General features: G+C 36.4%; 1 protein-coding gene across 1 annotated transcript in view; it reads right to left on the bottom strand.

Annotated features, from left to right (window-relative positions):
• Positions 1 to 22,188, bottom strand: part of Tbh (Tyramine beta hydroxylase) — a 123,474-nt gene that overhangs the window by 13,463 nt on the left and 87,823 nt on the right. The window contains exons 5-7 of the mRNA XM_075301282.1: positions 19,936 to 20,327; positions 17,315 to 17,481; positions 4,215 to 4,397 (exon numbers count right to left, since the gene is read on the bottom strand). Coding sequence (XP_075157397.1) covers positions 4,215 to 4,397; positions 17,315 to 17,481; positions 19,936 to 20,327 — 742 coding nt within the window. The remainder of the gene's footprint in view (positions 1 to 4,214; positions 4,398 to 17,314; positions 17,482 to 19,935; positions 20,328 to 22,188) is intronic.

The following is a 22,188-nucleotide window of genomic DNA, read 5'->3' as shown; positions in this document are numbered from 1 at the left end:
TGTCGGATAGTATTGCAAATAGGCCATATCGGTCCATAATTATAAATAGCCCCCATATAAACCGATCCCCCGATTTGGCTTGCAGAGCCTCTAAGAGAAGCAAATTTTATCCGATCCGGCTGAAATTTGGTACATGGTGTTAGTATATGGTCTCTAACAACCATGCAAAAATTGGTTCACATCGGTCCATAATTATATATAGCCCCCATATATATAATTATGGACCATGCAAAAATTGGTCCACATCGGTCCATAATTATATATAGCCCCCATATAAACCGATCCCCCGATTTGGTTTGCGGAGCCTCTAAGAGAAGCAAATTTTATCCGATCCGGCTGAAATTTGGTACATGGTGTTAGTATATGGTCTCTAATAACCATGCAAAAATTGGTCCACATCGGTCCATAATTATATATAGCCCCCATATAAACCGATCCCCCGATTTGGCTTGCAGAGCCTCTAAGAGAAGCAAATTTTATCCGATCCGGCTGAAATTTGATACGTGGTGTTAGTATATGTTCTCTAACAACCATGCAAAAATTGGTCCATATCGGTCCATAATTATATATAGCCCCCATATAAACCGATCCCCCGATTTGGCTTGCAGAGCCTCTAAGAGAAGCAAATTTTATCCGATCCGGCTGAAATTTGGTACATGGTGTTAGTATATGGTCTCTAACAACCATGCAAAAATTGGTTCACATCGGTCCATAATTATATATAGCCCCCATATATATAATTATGGACCATGCAAAAATTGGTCCACATCGGTCCATAATTATATATAGCCCCCATATAAACCGATCCCCCGATTTGGTTTGCGGAGCCTCTAAGAGAAGCAAATTTTATCCGATCCGGCTGAAATTTGGTACATGGTGTTAGTATATGGTCTCTAATAACCATGCAAAAATTGGTCCACATCGGTCCATAATTATATATAGCCCCCATATAAACCGATCCCCCGATTTGGCTTGCAGAGCCTCTAAGAGAAGCAAATTTTATCCGATCCGGCTGAAATTTGATACGTGGTGTTAGTATATGTTCTCTAACAACCATGCAAAAATTGGTCCATATCGGTCCATAATTATATATAGCCCCCATATAAACCGATCCCCCGATTTGGCTTGCAGAGCCTCTAAGAGAAGCAAATTTTATCCGATCCGGCTGAAATTTGGTACATGGTGTTAGTATATGGTCTCTAACAACCATGCAAAAATTGGTTCACATCGGTCCATAATTATATATAGCCCCCATATATATAATTATGGACCATGCAAAAATTGGTCCACATCGGTCCATAATTATATATAGCCCCCATATAAACCGATCCCTCGATTTGGTTTGCGGAGCCTCTAAGAGAAGCAAATTTTATCCGATCCGGCTGAAATTTCGTACATGGTGTTAGTATATGGTCTCTAATAACCATGCAAAAATTGGTCCACATCGGTCCATAATTATATATAGCCCCCATATAAACCGATCCCCCGATTTGGCTTGCAGAGCCTCTAAGAGAAGCAAATTTTATCCGATCCGGCTGAAATTTGATACGTGGTGTTAGTATATGTTCTCTAACAACCATGCAAAAATTGGTCCATATCGGTCCATAATTATATATAGCCCCCATATAAACCGATCACAAGATTTGACCTCCGGAGCCTCTTGGAAGACCAAAATTCATCTGATTCAGTTGAAATTTGGTACGTGATGTTAATATATGTCCTCAAACACCCATGCAAAAATTGGTCGAAATCGGTCCATAATTATATGTAGGCCCCATATGAACCGATCCCTAGATTTGACCTCCGGAGCATCTTGGAAGAGCAAAATTCTTCCCACTTGGTTGAAATTTGGTGCAGGAATTGGCTCCTATCAGTCCATAATTATATATAGCTCCCATATAAACCAATCGCCAGATTTGACCTCCGGTGCCTTTTGGAGAAGCAAAATTCATCCGATCTGGTTGAAATTTGGTACGTGGTGGTAGTATATGATATTTAACAACCATGCCAAAAGTGGTCCATATCAGTCCATAATCATTTATAGCCCCCATATAAACCGATCCCGAGATTTGGTTTTGGAGCCTCTTGGAGGAGCAAATTTCATCCGAGTGAGTTGAAATTTGTGGATGACAGTTTTTCGTAGAAGTTTCTACGCCATCCATGGTGGAGGGTACATAAGATTCGGCCTGGCCGAACTTACGACCGTATATACTTGTTTTTTATGTTGTTATTAGAGGTTTGCGGGTGACACGAAATTGTCGTGATACGCGTGAGTCAGGTGAGTCGTGAACGGGGCTAAACCAAATATGTCAAATTTATACACTCCAAAAAAAGTGAACTCTCTATTTCACTAAAGCCAATTTAACTTTATTTTAGTTCATGGAATTATTATGTTTGGAGAAAGTTTCCTTTACTCTAATAATTTTTTGTTTACGTTAGTTAAATTAACGAAAACCGAGGAAAAAAATATACTCAAATGAAGCATAAAGATTAACTAAATTCGTGTCTTCCACAAAATAGTTCAGAATTTCTTTAAATTTGTACATTTTACCAAAAAGGCGTCCATCATGAACTTCGTATGTCACTAAAGACATTCTTGCAATTTTGAACTCCAAGTTTTTCCTTCAAACTTCAAAATTTTCTTTAACAAGTGAAAAAACTTAGTTATCTCTAATAAATTTTCTTGAATTTGTCGAAAAATATTTACTTATTTTTATGACATCTGCGTGATGCCAACGTTTGTGATACTGTTTAGTTAAATTTTCTAAAATTAACCGAAAGTTTTCTTCCTGGTGGGTTCCCTGTTTTTTAAGTGTATATAGATAGATAGCTCTCATATATATGTATCGTACGATTTCGATTAATGAGGTCAAACTGCGCTTCTTTACTAACCGATCGGCGTCGAATTTGTCACAACGTAATCCAATTCATCACCTTTCAAATATGCGCGACTTCATTGAAATCGCTTCAGTTTTAGCTATAACTCCCATAATATGTATCGTCGGATTTTCCCAAATATAGACATTATTTATTAAGCGATTTTACTCAAAGTTGGAAAAAGAGTCATCCAAATCGGTTCAGTTTTTGCTATAGCTCCCATATACATGTATCGCCCAATTTTCCAAAATTTGGTCATAATACTCTTATTTATTAACCAATGTTGCTCAAATTTCCTTTTTGTTAATACTAGACCCAATATTTGTGGCATACAAACTCTGTAGGTGTAAAAACAAGTATAGCTCCTAATGTCAGGCGTTTCTGTTCAGATTGAAATAGAGCTCCTATATACGTGTACCCCTTAATTTTCTTAAATCAGGAAATACGGTTTATTTCCAAAACCTATTTCAGTGACACCCCACAAATGCTTATGTTTGAAGTAGGTGTCGTTTAGGGTATGATATTGTCGGTCCTACCCGACTTTCTACCTTACTCACTTGTAATAATGTTTTATGAACGTATATCGATAAGGGTATAATATAATCGGCCCCACCCGATTGAAATTTTTTCAATGACGGAATTGATAATATCAATAACCGACCCCAATTACAAACTTTTGTTTTTGTTGAAAAAATAAAAAAAATATTGAAAAAATATTGGAGATATGTTTTCTGTGTATCGCCCAAATATCGTCTGATTTTTTCCCATGAATTACCCCTATAGTCTTATTGTAATATAAGTAATTTATTTTAATATAAATTCTAAAATAAATCATAATAATTTTCATACAGACAAACTTATTTCTCATGACCAAAGAAAAACTAAACGTTTGCTTTTACTAACTTTTGCAAATTTCTGCATTTTGGTCCATAACTACAGTCTTATATTTCATTATCATGCAAATTCTATGAATCCGACAAAGTTATTTTCCAATTATCTCTATTATTTCTTCCAGAGAATAGCATCGGTTGACCTACAACATCCCCATAGAGTTGGCTCGTTTGCAGTTTGTCTACCTATACCAATGGCGAACAATTTGTTCAAAATTTACATTTCCCTACATTTGGGCTAGTGGATTCTGCCAAGGAGAAACTTTGTACTCTTCATTATTTTGTACTTAAGCTTTAACATTGCAAATTTGTTTGCCACCGCAGCGTTTGTCATTCACCCAAAAAAATGAGAAAAAGATGAAAAGTCCTTTTGTGGCTAAAGATGAAATTCCATATTCTATGCAGTGACACGGTAAAAAGGAAAATTTGCATTTGGGAAGAACTTACCGGGAGGACACGAGGTTTGTAATGCAAATTTCTCATTTCCTGGAAATGATGTGAATAATAATCGTCTCGGTTTAGCTCTCGCAATTCCTCGGAACCACGAAAATGCCGCGTTAGTATGCGCACTCCCCGCAGATGGGTATGCAGTTGTGAGCCAAATACAACGATGCCAGATGGAGGAAGTGCCTGAAATGAGATAGAGAGTATTTTTTTTTTAATTACAAAAGGTAAGCCAAAGGATTTCTCAAAAACGTTTATGGGTATTATTAAAAGGGGAAAAATTGATAAAAAAATGCTAGCTAGTTTGTAAGATTGTTACGACAAGGCAATGAAGTTAATAAACTAAGAAATGGATAATACAGAAATGTCAAGTAAGGGCCTACAAAAAGGGAGGGCCTTTGCTGGCTGATATTGGCAGCGCAAAATAAGTAATAGGGGTTTGACAAATGATATCCTACTTCGAGATATACGCATTACACAATACTGAAAATAAAGGGTATTTTTTAAGAGCTACTAGCCTAGGTTAGGTTAGGTTAGATGGCAGCCCGATATATCAAGCTCACTTAGACTATTCAGTCCATTGTGATACCACAGTGGTGAACTTCTCTCTTATCACTGAGTGCTGCCCGATTCCATGTTAAGCTCAATGACAAGGGACCTCCTTTTTATAGCCGAGTCCGAACGGCGTTCCACATTGCAGTGAAACCACTTAGAGAAGCTTTGAAAAACTCAGAAATGTCACCAGCATTACTGAGGTAGGATAATCCACCGCTGAAAAACTTTTTGGTGTTCGGTCGAAGCAGGAATCGAACCCACGACCTTGTGTATGCAAGGCGGGCACCACGGTGGCTCCCTAGCCTATCCCGGCCCGCTTCGCTGCGCCTTCCGAAGCGTATTTGTAGGAACATTTTGCGTTAACTTGGTCAACCATATCTGAAAATTAAGCACTATATTATAATAACATACAAAGAATTACTGTTTCCCATCCAATAAATCGGAAAAAGCAAAAGTAGTAAAAATGTTACCACATTAACATTTACTAAAATGTTGGAAAATGATGCACCCTTTACGTTGGCTGCCAATTTCATGTAAATTTAAGTTCTTTATTAAAAAGAAATCTGGCAGAAGCCTGTGCAAAAATCATGAAATTATGTACCGAGTTCCCATTTACGGACAACCTTCTACTTTCAATTTAATTCAATTAGTTCTGAAATTTCCTTTACTTTGTTCACCTTTTTTTGTTAGTCACTTTAACTTTTGTTTTTTTTTTTTTAACTTCGAAATTATGTTATTAGTATTATTATTTTCCAACTACTTTTAAGTTTCTTTCTATGTAATTATACAAACATCGGATAATCTTTCCTGTACTCTAATTATAAGAATCTACTATTCTTGTTGTACAGGTCTTTAAAATAAATAAATCAAATCAAATCAAAAAAAAAAAACCTTCGCTCCACTCCGACCTGATATCGGACTATCACGTACCCTATATAAATTTCACAACTGCTCAATGGTCCCTATAAATTCTATCGGTTCCCCAACCAGATATCGAAAAATCATATACTAATTTAAAAATCATTTATAAATTTAATCACCTATTCCCTGTAAATTTCAAGTAGATCGGAGATGTTTAAATTTGGCTCTATTGTTTTAAAAGGACGTCACTTTCCCCGATACAATATCGACAAACATTATTATTTTCCAACTACTTTTAAGTTTTTTTCTATGTAATTATACAAACAAATAATCTTTCCTGTACTCTAATTATAAGAATCTACTATTCCTGTTGTACAGGTCTTTAAAATAAATAAATCAAATCAAAAAAAAAACGGACAGAAGGGAACCTTCTCCCTACCTTCGCTCCACTCCGACCTGATATCGGACTATCACGTACCCTATATTAATTTCAGAACTACTCAATGGTCCCTATAAATTCTATCGATTCCCCAACCAGATATCGAAAAATCATATACTAATTTAAAAATCATTTATAAATTTAATCACCTATTCCCTGTAAATTTCAAGTAGATCGGAGATGTTTAAATTTGGCTCTATTGTTTTAAAAGGACGTCACCTTCCCCGATACAATATCGACAAACACCGTAGTGAATAGCACACCTAACATTCCCTGAACATTTATGAAACTTTCCTTCAAGTGTGGGGCAAGGAAGGTTGCCTCTTCGTTCATAACCTTCCCCACTACCTTTGTAAATTTCAAGAAAACTTAAGATTGCAGTTTTAGAGGAGGACCTCCTCCCCGAAAAATATCGAAAAGTGATGTAGCGTATCTTTTCTAAACGTCCCAGAAAATGTCAAGCAAATTATAAGCCTAAAGGGGCGGCCCTCTTCCGTCCAAATATCACAAAATCAGGTATCAACTATTAATATCGTAACCTCTCCCCAGTCCTCTGTAAATTTCAAGTAACCCGGTAAAGTTTAATTGTTTCTCTGTATGTACTTAAGAGAAGCGGATGTCTCCCTATGCCCTTTTATTTTTTATTAAAAAATCATGAACCTGATATAAATTTCATAACCTCACCGTAAAATTTCAGTCGGGGGAGTTTAGTTTTGTTTTCACTGTACTTTAACAAAAAAGTCGGGCAAAGGGGTGGTTCCCCTCCCCGACCAAATATCGAAAAATAATGTAGGGGATTTTTGTCTAGATACCAACCCCAACATTCAATGAAAATTTCAAGCAAATCGCATAATTTTGTTCCAAGTTTCAAAAAGTAGGGAAAGGTCTCCCTCCCCGACCACATATGAAATCATCAGGTACTCCATATTAATTCCATAACCTCACCGCATGTTCTTTGTAAATCTCAGATAATTTAGAGAATTTTAGTTTTTTCACTGTACTTTAAAAAAAGTCGAACAAAGGGGAGGTCCCCCTCCGCCACCAAATATCGAAATATAAAGTAGCGGATCTTTGTCTAGATGCCAAACCCAACCTTCATTGAAAATTTCAAGCAAATCGGTCAACTTTAGTCAAATTTTCAAAAAGCCCTGGTCGCGGCGGGAGACCCTATTTTCACCACATGAACGCCCCCTACGATCTCTGAAAGTTTTAAGTAAATCGGTTCATAAAGTATATATATTCTTGATACAGTTGTCAATAATGAAGCAATCGTTCTGAAATTTTGCACAAACTCGTCTTTTGTCTGCAGGAAGGTCAAGTTCGAAGATAGGATATATCGGTCCAGGTGTTTATATAGTTCCCATATAAACCGATCTCCCGATTTGGGGTCTTGGACTTATAAAAGCCGTAGATTTTATACAATTCGCCTGAAATTGGAAATCTGAAGGTATTGTAGGACCATAAAGAGGTGTACTAAAAACGGTGAGTATCGGTCCCTGTTTTGGTATAGCTCCCATATAGACGGATCTCCTGATTTTACTTATTGGGCTTATAGAATCCGTAGTTTTTATTCAATTTGCCTGAAATTGGAAATCTTGAGGTTTTTTATGGACCACAAATACGTATGCCGAAAATGACGTATAACGGTACATGTTTTGGTATATCCCCCATATAGACCGATCTCCCGATTTTATTTCTTGGGCTTATAGGCTACGGTTTTTATCCATTATTACAATTATTTCATTGTTTGGGATTCAAGAAACCGTAGTTTTTATCCAATTTGCCTGAATTTTGAAATCCAGAAGTATATATTCCATAAAGAGGTGTGCCGAAAACGGTGAGTATTGGTCCATGTTTTAGTATAGCCCCCATATCTCCTTGGGTTTCTAGAAACCGTAGTTTTTATTCGATTTGCCTGAAATTATAAATATTTAGTTTTTATCGCTCCATTTGGTAAGGCCTCTATATAGACCTATTTCACTTCTTGAGTGTATAGAAGGCGCACTGATCATGAAAAGTGCTTGAAACTGAATGTAAAACTTCCAGATTTTATTTCTCGTAATCATTTAAATTATGGGGGTGAAAATCTAAAGTTTTTTGGATTAAAACAAGACGTTATTTCACCATTTTCCTGCTCACTTACAAGAGATGTTAATGGTTCCTCTAAAACTCAAACAAAAATGGTTCTTATAAATCCAGAATCTGATCTATATATATAAAATTCAATCTATGTTTGTTTATTTGTTTGTTTGTTTGTTTGTATGTACCGAGTTGGCTCCGAAACGGCTGAACTGATTTACTTTAAACTTTCAGAGATCGTAGGGGTCGTTCATGTGGTGAAAATAGGGTACCTCATTTTTTGACACCTGGTCGCGGAGGGGGACCTCCCATTTGTCGGACTTTTTGAAAATTGGACCAAAGTTGACCGATTTGCTTGAAATTTTCATTGAAGGTTGTGTTTGGTATCTAGACAAAGATCCGCTACTTTATATTTCGATATTTGGTGGCGGAGGGGGACCTCCCCTTTGTTCAACTTTTTTTAAAGTACAGTGAAAAACTAAAATTCTCTAAATTATCTGAGATTTACAGAGAACATGCGGTGAGGTTATGGAATTAATATGGGGTACCTGATGGTTTCATATGTGGTCGGGGAGGGGGACCTCCCCCTTGCCCTACTTTTTTAAACTTGGAACAAAATTATGCGATTTGCTTGAAATTTTCATTGAATGTTGGGGTTGGCATCTAGACAAAAATCCGCTACATTATTTTTCGATATTTGGTCGGGGAGGGGGCCACCCCTTTGCCCGACTTTTTTTTTTAAAGTACAGTGAAAACAAAACTAAACTCCCCCGACTGAAATTTTACGGAAAAATGAGTGAGGTTATGATATTTATATCAGGTTCCTAATTTTTTAATAAAAATAAAAGGTCATAGGGGGACATCCGCTTCTCTTAAGTAACTACATACAGAGAAACAATTAAACTTTACCGAGTTACTTGAAATTTACAGAGGACTGGGGAGAGGTTACGATATTAATAGTAGATACCTGAATTTGTGATATTTGGACGGAAGAGAGGCCGTCCCTTTAGGCTTATAATTTGCTTGACATTTTCTGGGACGTTTACAAAAGATACGCTACATCACTTTTCGATATTTGGTCGGGGAGTAGGTCCTCCTCTAAAACTGCAAAAAAAAAAAAACAAAAATTCTTAAGTTTTCTTGAAATTTACAAAGGCAGTGGAGGAAGGTTATGAACGAAGGGAAGTTTCAAGAATTTTCAGGGAAGGTTAGGGGTGCTATTCACTACGGTGTTTGTCGATATTGTATCGGGGAAAGTGACGTCCCTTTCAAACAATAAGCAAAATTTAAACATCTCCGATCTACTTGAAATTTACAGGGAACGTGGGAAGAGGTGATTCAATTTATACATGATTTTTAATATCTGATTTTTCGATATCTGGTTGGAGAAGGGGAAAATTGAAATAAACTTTGTCGATTTACTTCGATTGAATTTATAGGGACCATTGAGTAGTTATGAAATTATGTTAATATATTGTAAGTGATAGTCCGATATCAGGTCAGAGTTGAGCGAAGGTGGGGAGAGGGTTCCCTTTTGTCCGTTTTTTTTTTTTGTCTTAAATTGAAAGTAGAGGGTTGTCCGTAAATGGGAATTTTATGATTTTTGCACAGGCTTCTGCCAGACTTCTTTTTAGTAAAGAACTTAAATTTACATGAAATTGGCAGAGGGTGCATCATTTTCCAACATTTTAGCAAATGTTAATGTGGTAAAATTGTATACTACTTCTGCTTTTTCCGATTTATTAGATGGGAAACAGTAATTCTTTGTATGTTATTATAATATAGTGCTTAATTTTCAGATATGTTGAGGAGAAGGATACCTTTCATTGACATACCACACTTAAAATTCACAAGAAATGTAGAAGTTTATGCAACTACTTGAATACAGAACATTTTTTAAGACGAACCATGTTACATATGCATATCCGCCGTATTTGTACCTATAAACGAAAGAGCAAGTAGTCCGATTTGTTTGAAAGAATTCAAATCTTTTCGAATTTGTTTTCAGCACGAAGAATATGGTTGACTAAGTTAACGCAAAATGTTCCTACAAATACGCTTCGGAAGGCGCAGCGAAGCGGGCAGGGTTACGCTAGTATAGTATATAAAATCTTTAAATTTATATTCGGAAAGTGTACTGGTTTAACTGCTCTGCTTTGGATCATCTGTCATCAAACCCCCCTGAAATTTTCAAAGGAAACTATGATATTTGATTCATGGTGGTAGATATTTAAGATTCGGCCCGGCCGAACTTACTGCTGTATATATTTGTTATACCCTCCACCATAGGAAGGGGGTATATTAACTTTGTCATTCCGTTTGTAACACACCGAAATATTGCTCTAAGACCCCATAAAGTATATACATTCTGGGTCATGGTGAAATTCTGAGTCGATCTGAGCATGTCCGTCCGTCCGTCTGTTGAAATCACGCTAAGTTCCGAACGAAACAAGCTATCGACTTGAAACTTGGCACAAGTAGTTGTTATTGATGTAGGTCGGATGGTATTGCAAATGGGTCATATCCCATATAAACGGACCCCCAAATTTGGCTTGCTCAGAGGGTTTAAGAGAAGCAAATTTCATCCAATCCGGCTGAAATTTGGTACATGGTGTCCGTATATGGTCTCTAACAACCATGCAAAAATTGGTCCACATCGGTCCATAATTATATATAGCCCCCATATAAACCGATCCCCCGATTTGGCTTTCGGAGCCTCTAAGAGAAGCAAATTTCATCCGATACGGCTCAAATTTGATACATGGTGTTAGTATATTGTCTTTAACAACCATGCCAAAATTGGTCCACATTGATCAATAATTATAAAGGGTGATTTGTTAAGAGCTTGATAACTTTAAAAAAAAAAAAACGCATAAAATTTGCAAAATCTCATCGGTTCTTTATTTGAAACGTTAGATTGGTCCATGACATTTACTTTTTGAAGATAATTTCATTTAAATGTTGACCGCGGCTGCGTCTTAGGTGGTCCATTCGGAAAGTCCAATTTTGGGCAACTTTTTCGAGCATTTCGGCCGGAATAGCCCGAATTTCTTCGGAAATGTTGTCTTCCAAAGCTGGAATAGTTGCTGGCTTATTTCTGTAGACTTTAGACTTGACGTAGCCCCACAAAAAATAGTCTAAAGGCGTCAAATCGCATGATCTTGGTGGCCAACTTACCGGTCCATTTCTTGAGATGAATTGTTCTCCGAAGTTTTCCCTCAAAATGGCCATAGATTCGCGAGCTGTGTGGCATGTAGCGCCATCTTGTTGAAACCACATGTCAACCAAGTTCAGTTCTTCCATTTTTGGCAACAAAAAGTTTGTTAGCATCGAACGATAGCGATCGCCATTCACCGTAACGTTGCGTCCAACAGCATCTTTGAAAAAATACGGTCCAATGATTCCACCAGCGTACAAACCACACCAAACAGTGCATTTTTCGGGATGCATGGGCAGTTCTTGAACGGCTTCTGGTTGCTCTTCACTCCAAATGCGGCAATTTTGCTTATTTACGTAGCCATTCAACCAGAAATGAGCCTCATCGCTGAACAAAATTTGTCGATAAAAAAGCGGATTTTCTGCCAACTTTTCTAGGGCCCATTCACTGAAAATTCGACGTTGTGGCTCGTTAGTAAGTCTATTCATGATGAAATGTCAAAGCATACTGAGCATCTTTCTCTTTGACACCATGTCTGAAATCCCACGTGATCTGTCAAATACTAATGCATGAAAATCCTAACCTCAAAAGAATCACCCTTTATATTGCCCCCATATAAACCAATCCCCCGATTTGGCTTGCGGAGCCCCTAAGAGAAGCAAATGTCATCCGATCCGGCTGAAATTTGGTACATGGTGTTAGCATATGGTCTCTAATGACCATGCAAAAATTGGTCCACATCGGTACATAATTATATTTAGACCCCATATACACCGATAAGCAGATTTGACCTCCGGAGCCTCTTGGAAAACCCAATTCATCTGTTGATATTTGGTACATTGTGTTAATGTATGGCCTCAAACACCCATGCAAAAATTGGTCGAAATAGGTCCATAATTATATGTAGCCCCCATATAAATCGATCCCTAGATTTGACCTCCGGAGCCCCTTGGAAGAGCAAAATTCATCCGATCCGGTTGAAATTTGGTACGTGATGTTAGTATATGGTATCCAACAACCATGCAGGAATTGGTTCATATCACTCCATAATTATATATAACCCCCATATAAACCGATCTCCAGATGTGAGCTCCGGTGCCTTTTGGAGAAGCAAAATTCATCCGATCTGGTTGAAATTTGGTACGTGGTGGTAGTATATGATATTTAACAACCATGCCGAAAGTGGTCCATATCAGTCCGTAATCATATATAGCCCCCATATAAACCGATCCCGAGATTTGGTTTGGAGCCTCTTGGAGGAGCAAATTTCATGCGAGTCAGTTGAAATTTGGAACATTGTGCTAGTATATGTCCGTTAACAACCATGCCTAACTAGGTGCTTATTGGTCTATAGTTATATATTGCCCTCAGATAAATCGATCCCCAATCACACAAAAATTGGTCCATATCAAGTTCATAATTGTATATAGCCCCCATATAAGCGACCCCCATATTCAATTCTGGTTCCCTACGTACCGTGCAAAAGTCCATATCGATTCGTAATTATTTGTAGACTTACCTACACATACCTTTTTTGTCTAATATATACCACGTATGGACTAACTCACAATTTATAAGACGATTTAAGATACTACAACCCAAGTAATTCGATTGTGGATGACAGTCTTTCGTAGAAGTTTCTACGCTATCCACACTCCAAAAAAATTCACTTGGATCCAAAGATTTAGACCTTTCATTAAGGATTTTGGTATTGATTCCGAGCCGAAGATGCGGCTTCTTTAAAATAAAGACATTTTTTACGGACCTCCCTGGCTTTAAATCTAGGATTGATAAAATTTAAATTGGCTACAGATTTCATTCACCGAATTTTTATTCTCTGTTTGCGATATATTAAAAAAAAAAAACTTTAAACCAAAGATGCAAATCCTTAAAATAAGTCTTAGCCTATATTTAAAGCGTTTTTATCTTAAATTTAAAAATTGAATATGTCAGTTGAGTTAAAGACGATTTCTTTAAATTAAAAATGTTTTTCTTTATTTTAAGGAAAATTTGCTTAACTTCAAAGATCTACAACTTCACCAGAGAGAAACAAGATTTCAAGATTTGTGTCCTAAATTTAATGAAAAAACTTTTTGAAACAAGGATTATAAACTTTCTTTTAATTAAAATGTCATTATTTTAAAGAATTTTGTCCTTAGCATTACGTAAATTTCGAGTCCTAAAATTTAAGTTGCATAATCTTCCATATTAGGTCAATATTTTTTTCAGTGCATGGTGGAGGATACATAAAATTCGGCATGGCCAAACTTACGCCCATATATACTTTTTTTTAATTAAAAACTAATTGTTTTCAATTACCTTCTTAAATGAATTAAAAATCTTACAAGTTTGATTTAAGAGTTAATTGTATAAATATATTTCTTTATGTTTCTAGTTTGATTAAAAAGATTATTGCATCAATTAATTTTTTAATTGAAAAAAAAAAACTTTCAAATACAATCAACTTTTTAATTGGAAATATTTTGGTGATTTCGTTTTTTAATTTTTGTGTATGTAGGTGTAGGGTAATCTCTAGTTTTATGCCTTGACATGACAAACTAGATTGTGATAATAAATTTTGATTTTTATTTTTTTGATGATAAGTGCCGAGTTCTGCCTGGGGACTGTAATCGGTATGAAAAAGTCGACTTTTCACTTTCTACTATTTCTAGACATCTTAGACAGTGAAAGTAGATCCTGCCCAAAACAGATATGTTTTATGGGAAGAATGAACTACCTCATGCGAAAATTGGACTACATTAACTAAAAGTAAAAACAAACATCATTGTTGCTATTTTGAGTGTAGGAAAAGCTATGTTATAGTCCCAGTTTCAACCGAGTACCAAACAATTTTTCTGTAATAGTTTATCCCCCCCTCAGTAATGATGGTGATATTTCTGAGTGTATCAAAACTCCTCTGAGTGGTTTAAAAGTAATGGAAAATGCGGTTCGAAGTCGGCTATGAGAGGGCGGTCACGTTTCAATGAGCTTAACATAGAACCAGGCAGCACCTGTGGAATCCCAATAAACTGAATAGACTAAGTGAGCCGAGAATAACGCGAGGCCACCATACCTAACCTAAGCCAACGTCAGCAAAATAGGTATTTTTTGGCTCAATTAGATTTTTCAGTGATACAAAAGGTGACGAATTTTTTTTTTTTTGCAATACATGGTACTGATTTGTAAACATAGTCAATACACAGTGAGAAACTTGTTATTCTTATGTTCAACTGAGACATATTTATATGAGAGCTACATTGCTGTTCAAAACATTTGCAATCACACTGCCTGTTAACCGAAATTATAATGAAACTAATATTATTAAAACTAAGACTTTAATGCAATGTTGTTGCTTATTAGATCAGTTTTAAAAATGTAAGGGGATAAGGAATAAAATTATTTCAAAATAAGAGTATTGGCCTGTTCAAAACATTTACAACTAATATTAAGTGTCGTATATATTTAAAAATAATTAAAATTTGCGTAACTTTTAACGATAAATATTAATAGTCGATACTAGAGCCATGCTATTTGGCAACTTTTTGCCATTGATTAAGATTAAATGGTCAATGATATCCTATGGTTCCGATTCAAATATAGATAATATTTTGCATAAATTTAATACCAATTTTGCATTTTACAAATTTCCAATGGTTATTTTATGACGTTTACATTAAGCGACTGAGTAGGCCGGTAAAGCACATGCATTTTTCATCGGAAATCCATTGCTTTACCACCTTAGGCATATGCTGCAGGTCTTAATCGCGCTGAATAATCCATGCAGATGGCATTTCCCGGCAATACCACATGGGACAAAATGTTTTTGTAGACTTCCGACAGCGTAATACCCTCGACTCTATGAATCGGGCCAATAACTTGTCCAGGAAAACACCCCAGACCATAATATTTCCCCCACCATGATTGACGGAACTTTTTGTATTTCTTGGATTTACACTTTCCTTTGGGCCTTCGTATTAAACTTCTACCATCCGAACCATGCAAGTTAAACTTTGATTCGTAGGAAAATATAACACATTTCCACTGCTCCTCAGCCCATTTAAGGTATTTGTGTGAAAATTGAAGACTCGCTAACCTATTTTTCTTAAGTGTTTTTTGACATTTTTGTATAATCGCACACCGACTTCTAAAGCCCCACATCTGATCGCTATGGTGGATATATCCAGTTGAATTTAATTTTTGACAGATATCATTGAATGAATTTTTGCATAGTTCTTTGATTATATGATCTTCTTATGGCGTAGTCTTAAATTTTATTCTACCTCAGGGCACAGTTTTGGTAGTTGATTTGTGGACATTGTACTCTTCCGAAATTAATTTTTGTGATACCCTAACTTTAAAATCATCGATATTTTCCTTTTAAATATATTGATTATGCTTATAGCCTGTCATATTATCGAATGAAAGTTACTCCTCCAAGAGGCTCCGAAAGCCAAATCGGGGGATCGATTTATATGGGGGCTATATAATTATAAATAATTATGGACCGATATGGACCATATATATAATTATGGACCGATATGGACCTACCAAATTTCAACCGGATCCGACGGACGGACATCGTTAGATCAACTCAAAAACATGTAAAAATAACAGTACTATGTATCTAAATCTAAACCGATTTAGAACAAATTTGACACTCATATCCAAAATGTCAATTCTACTCTTCAAGCAAATTTTCAAATGTCTAGCGGAGAAACTTTGGACACTGGGGCCATATGAGTGCGTATCGGGCGAAATATATATATGGGATCTGACTCGACTCGAAATCCATTAGGTTCAATTAGAACCAGGGATTCGGAGCGGAGCGAACACATTTTTGACAGAGGCGGGAGCGATATTTTTAAAACTCAGAGCGGAGCGTTCTCGAAAAGAAAAACCGCTCCGCTCCGAAAAACAAATATTAGTTTTAATCAAATGCGATGGTATTTTCTTTTTATTTCGTTTGCTCTGCTACAAATTTTGTGCAAGGAGTACAATTGATAGTGAGGTAATGTGGCCAAATTTGGTTGAAATCGGTTCGAATTCAGATATAGCTCCCATATATATCTTCCGCCCGATATCCACTTATATAGCCCCAGAAGCCGGAGTTTTCGAATAATTTGCTTTAAACCTAGAGATTTTGTAGAAGTGTAATTTTGTTCGAATCGATTCGTTTTTAAATATATGTATTTGGAATGAGAACTTTTATATATTTCTTGCAACAAATTTTAAGGATTTGAGATTGTATTCAAAATGTTGATGTACAGAATGGTGTACAGTATAATATAGTCGGCTTCGCCCGACCTTAGACTTTCCATATCGGTACTAACATTGTACACCATCCCTGTGCATTGGACGGTTTAAAGGATTTATATGGCAGCTAGATCTAAATCTGAATCGATTTACACCAAAATCAGTAGGGGTCGATTCTTGGGCTTGCGTCAAATTTCAAGAGTCTTGCTAAAATTTCGTTCCGGAGGAAAGTATTTTTTCTTTGAGTGTACCAATTCAAAAGGAGAGCTCTATTCAAACTCTGTCTTATTTAATGTTTCTATTATGTTTGAACTCGCTCTCCATGAATTTTTTTTTCATGTAATATTTATTTTAATACGTCATCGAAATATGCCAGATTTACATTACTGACCTCACCTAAAACAAAAACCTGCTTATCACAGGTGTACGAAATCCCATATTACCATGTATTGCAAGCCTTCACAAAATAAATAGCAGCAAAAATATTTTGAAAATCAACAAGGTGTGAAAATATTCGTAATCAAAGCATTTTTAAAATTGCACATGGCTTATTCACACCGCAATACCGTAGTTCACATCATGCCGTATGTAATTCACCAAACCACCATTCAGTAATGTTTCAATTGTGAATCTCTTTAGAAAACCCAACGTCATGCATTACCAACCACCACATACACACACATTCCATTCCATACACAAAAAAAAAAAGTTTTGTGAAATATACCAACATTGACTAATGGTCGACATCCATCTACTTACCAATTCTGTGCATTCGGCAATGCAGTAACCGCTCAAAGGAAATGCCACTTGTCCTGGTGGTATGGCCATTTTGTCCGTATACTCCAAACCCAATTCCATTACGCCAGCATCGAATTGCCTCAGTTTGGAGACCATTTTAATGCGAAGTCCTGAACTATCGACATGACCTGTTTGGAAGATGTAAAATAAATCACCAGCAATGAGAGATTGGATCGTAAAACAAATGGAAGGAAAGAAAAATTAATGATGATGATGGCTTATTTTCGCTGCATGAGTATGGACTTAACGAAGACGTATGGCCAAAATGGAGAAAACACCCAGAAAAATAAAACAGCGAAAATAAGAGGAAATTTATAACGTAGTCTTGCATAAATTTACAATGTCAGAGAACGGATAATATTTAAGATTAAATATCAGGAATTGGTGTCAATGGCATTGCTACACTGAAAAAAAAAATTGTCGTGAGGCCAAAGATTTCATGTCCTTAAAATACAAATGTAATTTTTTCTTAGCATAGAAGACGCATTTCTCTAATATGAAGTTTTTTCCTTGCCCAAAAGTCGATAAACTTTTCAATGAAGCCGTACTGCCAATTAAGTGATTTGCCTTAAAACTGGGTATCATAACATGAAAGAGAAATTTTTTGGGCTAAGAACAACTTGACTTTAATCATTCAGAAAAATTCTTTAAAATTAATGAAATTGTCTTTAACTTTGTTGTGTTTTTGCATCTTGACTACAAAGTAAAAACTCGTTCAAAAATAGGACATGTTTTTCAACACTTTATTTTAAAGACGCTTTCTCCTTGAAACATAGCATAATTTGTACGGGAAGTCGAGTCTGTATTTGGAAAATAAAGTTGTCGTTAACTTGTTTTTAAAGGGCTATGACAACATACGAAGAAACAAAGCTGAAAAACGAAAAATTAAAATTTGCTTCCTAGAATCAAGTACACAAAACCCAAATTTAAAAGAGAATTGTGTCTTAAAAGTATCCTTAATTAAATTCTCCGCTTCTTTGGCTCGGAATCAAAACCAAAATTGTTAAAGTAAAGGCAAAATCTTTGGAACCGGACATGCCTTTTTTCAGTGTAGGAGGATACTGGCTGTGGACCGATCCACCCTCTTTCCAGACTTTTTTAAAATATTTTCATAATTTTTTAGATTTATTTGAAATTTTTAGAGACTTTAGAGTGATCCACACTCAAAAAAAAGTTTCCTTGAATCCAAAGATTTTGACATTCTCTTAAGGATTTTGGTATCTACACACACACAACTTCAAAATGAGGGGTGTTCAGGTTTTTTAATGCAAAATTGAAAGAAATACGTCAAGTTTATATTGACCAAATTTTGACCGTATCACCCTTTATACTAACACAACGTATCAAATTTCAAACGAATCGGACGAAATTTGTTCCTCCGGAGGAACCATGCCAAAATTGGTCCATATCGATCCATAATTATATATAGCCCCCATATAAACCAATCCCCCAGATATGCGTTTTGGAGCATTTCAACCGGATCGGTTGAAATTTGGTCCATATCGGTTCATAATTATATATAGCCTCCAAATAAACCGATCCCCAGATTTGGAGGGGCAAATTTCTGTACGCTTTGTTAGTATATGGTCTCTAACAACCATGCAGAAATTGGTCCATATCGGTCTATAGTTGTATATAGACCCCCAGATAAACCGACCCCAGTTTTCACTTCTGGCTGTCTAATTATCGTGCAAAAAATCATATCGATTTGTATATATACCGGTCAAGAACCGAATTTTAATAAATAACAGGTTAGCTGATAAGTCCTCGGTCTTACAAAGAAAAACACATTTTTTTTTCAAAATTCGTTTTTATTATTCAACATAGTTCCCTTCAAGATCGATACAACAATTATAACGACCTTCCAATTTTTCTACGCAATCCATGGCGGAAGATTCGTCCTGGCCAAACGTACGCCCGTATATTCTTTATAAAATTATCAACTTTATTGATGAACATTGTTGAGCAACTTCTGATGCCATGGATCATTTGACAATTCAAACCATAGGCGTGTTTTCTTTTAGTACTGGACATTTGCATGAGCTATCCAGAACATCATTGCACCAGTGTTATATCAGTGCAAACCGCGTCGGTGTTGCCAAATTGCATTTTGTTAAAGTAACGTTTTTCCATTCACTATGGCAATTTATTTCGACTAGTTTGTCGAATAACAAGAAATTAAAAGTGGTACAGTGTCAGCGGACGACAGTGTTTCACATTTTTGGACAAGTTCTCTGTTTTCTGTTAGTCCATCACGTCTTAGGTATCCAGTACCAAAAGAAAACAGCCGTAATACAGTACTCCAAATTGTTTCTTTGAGTGTATCCAATGCTGCTATTTGAACATTAGCCCACTTTCTATGAAATACTATTTTAAATTAGTTGCTACTCAAGCTCTTCTCCAAATTGTTTCTTTGAGTGTATCCAATGCTGCTATTTGAACATTAGCCCACTTTCTATGAAATACTATTTTAAATTAGTTGCTACTCAAGCTCTTCATTACCCATGCCAGCACCATTAGTGTTCATCTGCTTCACAAAACCAAAAGAATAAATTACTCTTTGACACGAGAATACCACCTACCTTTTTCCAATTCCGGATTGTTGAAATGCACCTCCAGCCGTATGTAGGGATTGTAAGCCTTGCCGCCAATAGGTAGACCCGTCTCTTGTGGATATGTAAACGTGCTGGCTCCCATGGCCCACAATGCAATAACTTTCGAACAAACTTTTGCTTCGGCGGGCATCTGCTGGCAGTCTCCATTGTATAGCGGGATCTCAACATCCCAATCGGTTTCGCAATGAAATACTTCCATGTGATGGACGATGCCTGGAGTCGTAATGATGGGTTCGAATTGAACAATATGATGTTTTTGTTGTAGAAAACTGTCAAGTTTTTGTATGTGACACCAGTAAGTGGTTTCTTTGTCAGGCACTGCCACTTTATTGAGTGTGACTTCGACTTGTTTCAGGTCTCTTTTCCGATAGGATAATGGTAATGCGAGATGAAAATAAAGAAAGAATAGTAAATGATATAAATACAAGTTCATTTTTCCAAGCATGGAAGAGTGAGAGAGAGAGAGAGAGAGAGAGGGAGAGAAACGGAGGCAGGCAGGGGGTTTATACACCAAGGAAACACCGATGAACAGACAAGAGAAAAAGTTCTGCGGTTGTAGAAAGTTTTTCAAGAAAAAATTGTATTCAACATTTCTTTTTGGTTTTGTTTTATGACTTACATTCCATATGAAAAAGGGCTACGTGGTGGGATTGATATGCAAGAATTTGCCAAGAATGATGAAGCTCACAGTTTCCTAACTGATTGAAAGAAGCCACAAAAGTTTGTGGATTCACCTAAAGTTGATGTTTTGTAAGTTTTCAATTTGTCTTCGAGGAGAAGAACAAAATCTGTATGATTTCATGACTATTTTATACACTCCACCAAAAGATTAAAAGAACATCAATTGTCTAAGGCTATATGGGCATAATATTCGCTTACGCCTCACACATAAAACAGGACACTCATACTAGATGTGCTTAATAGATTCGTTTACCTCCACGTCGTGGTAACTCGTCAAAATCCCCTATCAGATAAGGACCCCCTATTGAAGATCTCAGTAGTGATAACGAACGTTTTGAAAACTGTATCAAGGACTTGGTGCAATGGTTAGCATGTCCACTTTGCATACATAGGGTCGTGAGATCAACCTCTGTTTCGACCGAACCCCAAAAATTTTTTCAGCGACGAATTATCCCTTCTCAGTACTGCTGGCGACATTTCTAAGTATTTAAAGTTTCTCTAAGTGCACCGAAAAAAACTCCGTAGATAAACTAACGCTAAATTTAACTTATTTTTATTGCAAAAAAAAAAAAACAAAAATATTTGTATTTTTTCGAAATTTTCCACAATGGTTAAAATGGTCAATGATTTGTTCTTTATTATACCCTCCAGCATAGGATGGGGGTATATTAACTTTGTCATTCCGTTTGTAACACATCGAAATATTGCTCTAAGACCCCATAAAGTATATATATTCTGGGTCGTGGTGAAATTCTGAGTCGATCTGAGCATGTCCGTCCATCCGTCCGTCTGTTGAAATCACGCTAACTTCCGAACGGAAATAGCTATCCACTTGAATCGACTTGTTATTGATTTAGGTCGGATGGTATTGCAAATGAGCCATATCGGTCCACTTTTACGTATAGCCCCCAAAAAACGGACCCCCAAATTTGGTTTGCAGACCCTCTATGAGAAGCAAATTTCATCCGATCCGGCTGAAGTATGGAACATGGTGTTAATATATGGTCTCTAACAACCATGCAAAAATTGGTCCACATCGGTCCATAATTATGTATAGCCTCCATATAAACCGATCCCCCGATTTGGCTTTCGGAGCCTCTAAGAGAAGCAAATTTCATCCGATCCGGCTGAAATTTGGTACATGGTGTAAGTATATGGTCTATAGCAACCATGCAAAAATCGGTCCATAACTATATATATCTACCATATAAACCGATCCCCAGATTTGACCTCCGGAGCCTCTTGGAAGACAAAAATTCATCTGATTCAGTTGAAATTTGGTACGTGGTGTTAATATATGGCCTAAAACACCCATGCAAAAATTGGTCGAAATCGGTCCATAATTATATATAGCTACCATATAAACCGATCTCCAGATTTGACCTCCGGAGCCCCTTGGAAGAGCAAAATTCATCCGATTCGGTTGAAATTTGGTACGTGATGTTAGTATATGGTATCCAACAAACATGCAGGAATTGGTTCATATCAGTCCATAATTATATATAGCCCCATATAAACACATCCCGAGATTTGGTTTTG

The sequence above is a fragment of the Haematobia irritans genome, chromosome 3 (genome assembly GCF_050003625.1).
Source record: "Haematobia irritans isolate KBUSLIRL chromosome 3, ASM5000362v1, whole genome shotgun sequence".
Classification (NCBI taxonomy): Eukaryota; Metazoa; Arthropoda; class Insecta; order Diptera; family Muscidae; genus Haematobia; species Haematobia irritans.
Note: the sequence above shows the minus strand (reverse complement) of the source record. Positions and strands in the feature narration are given on the sequence as shown.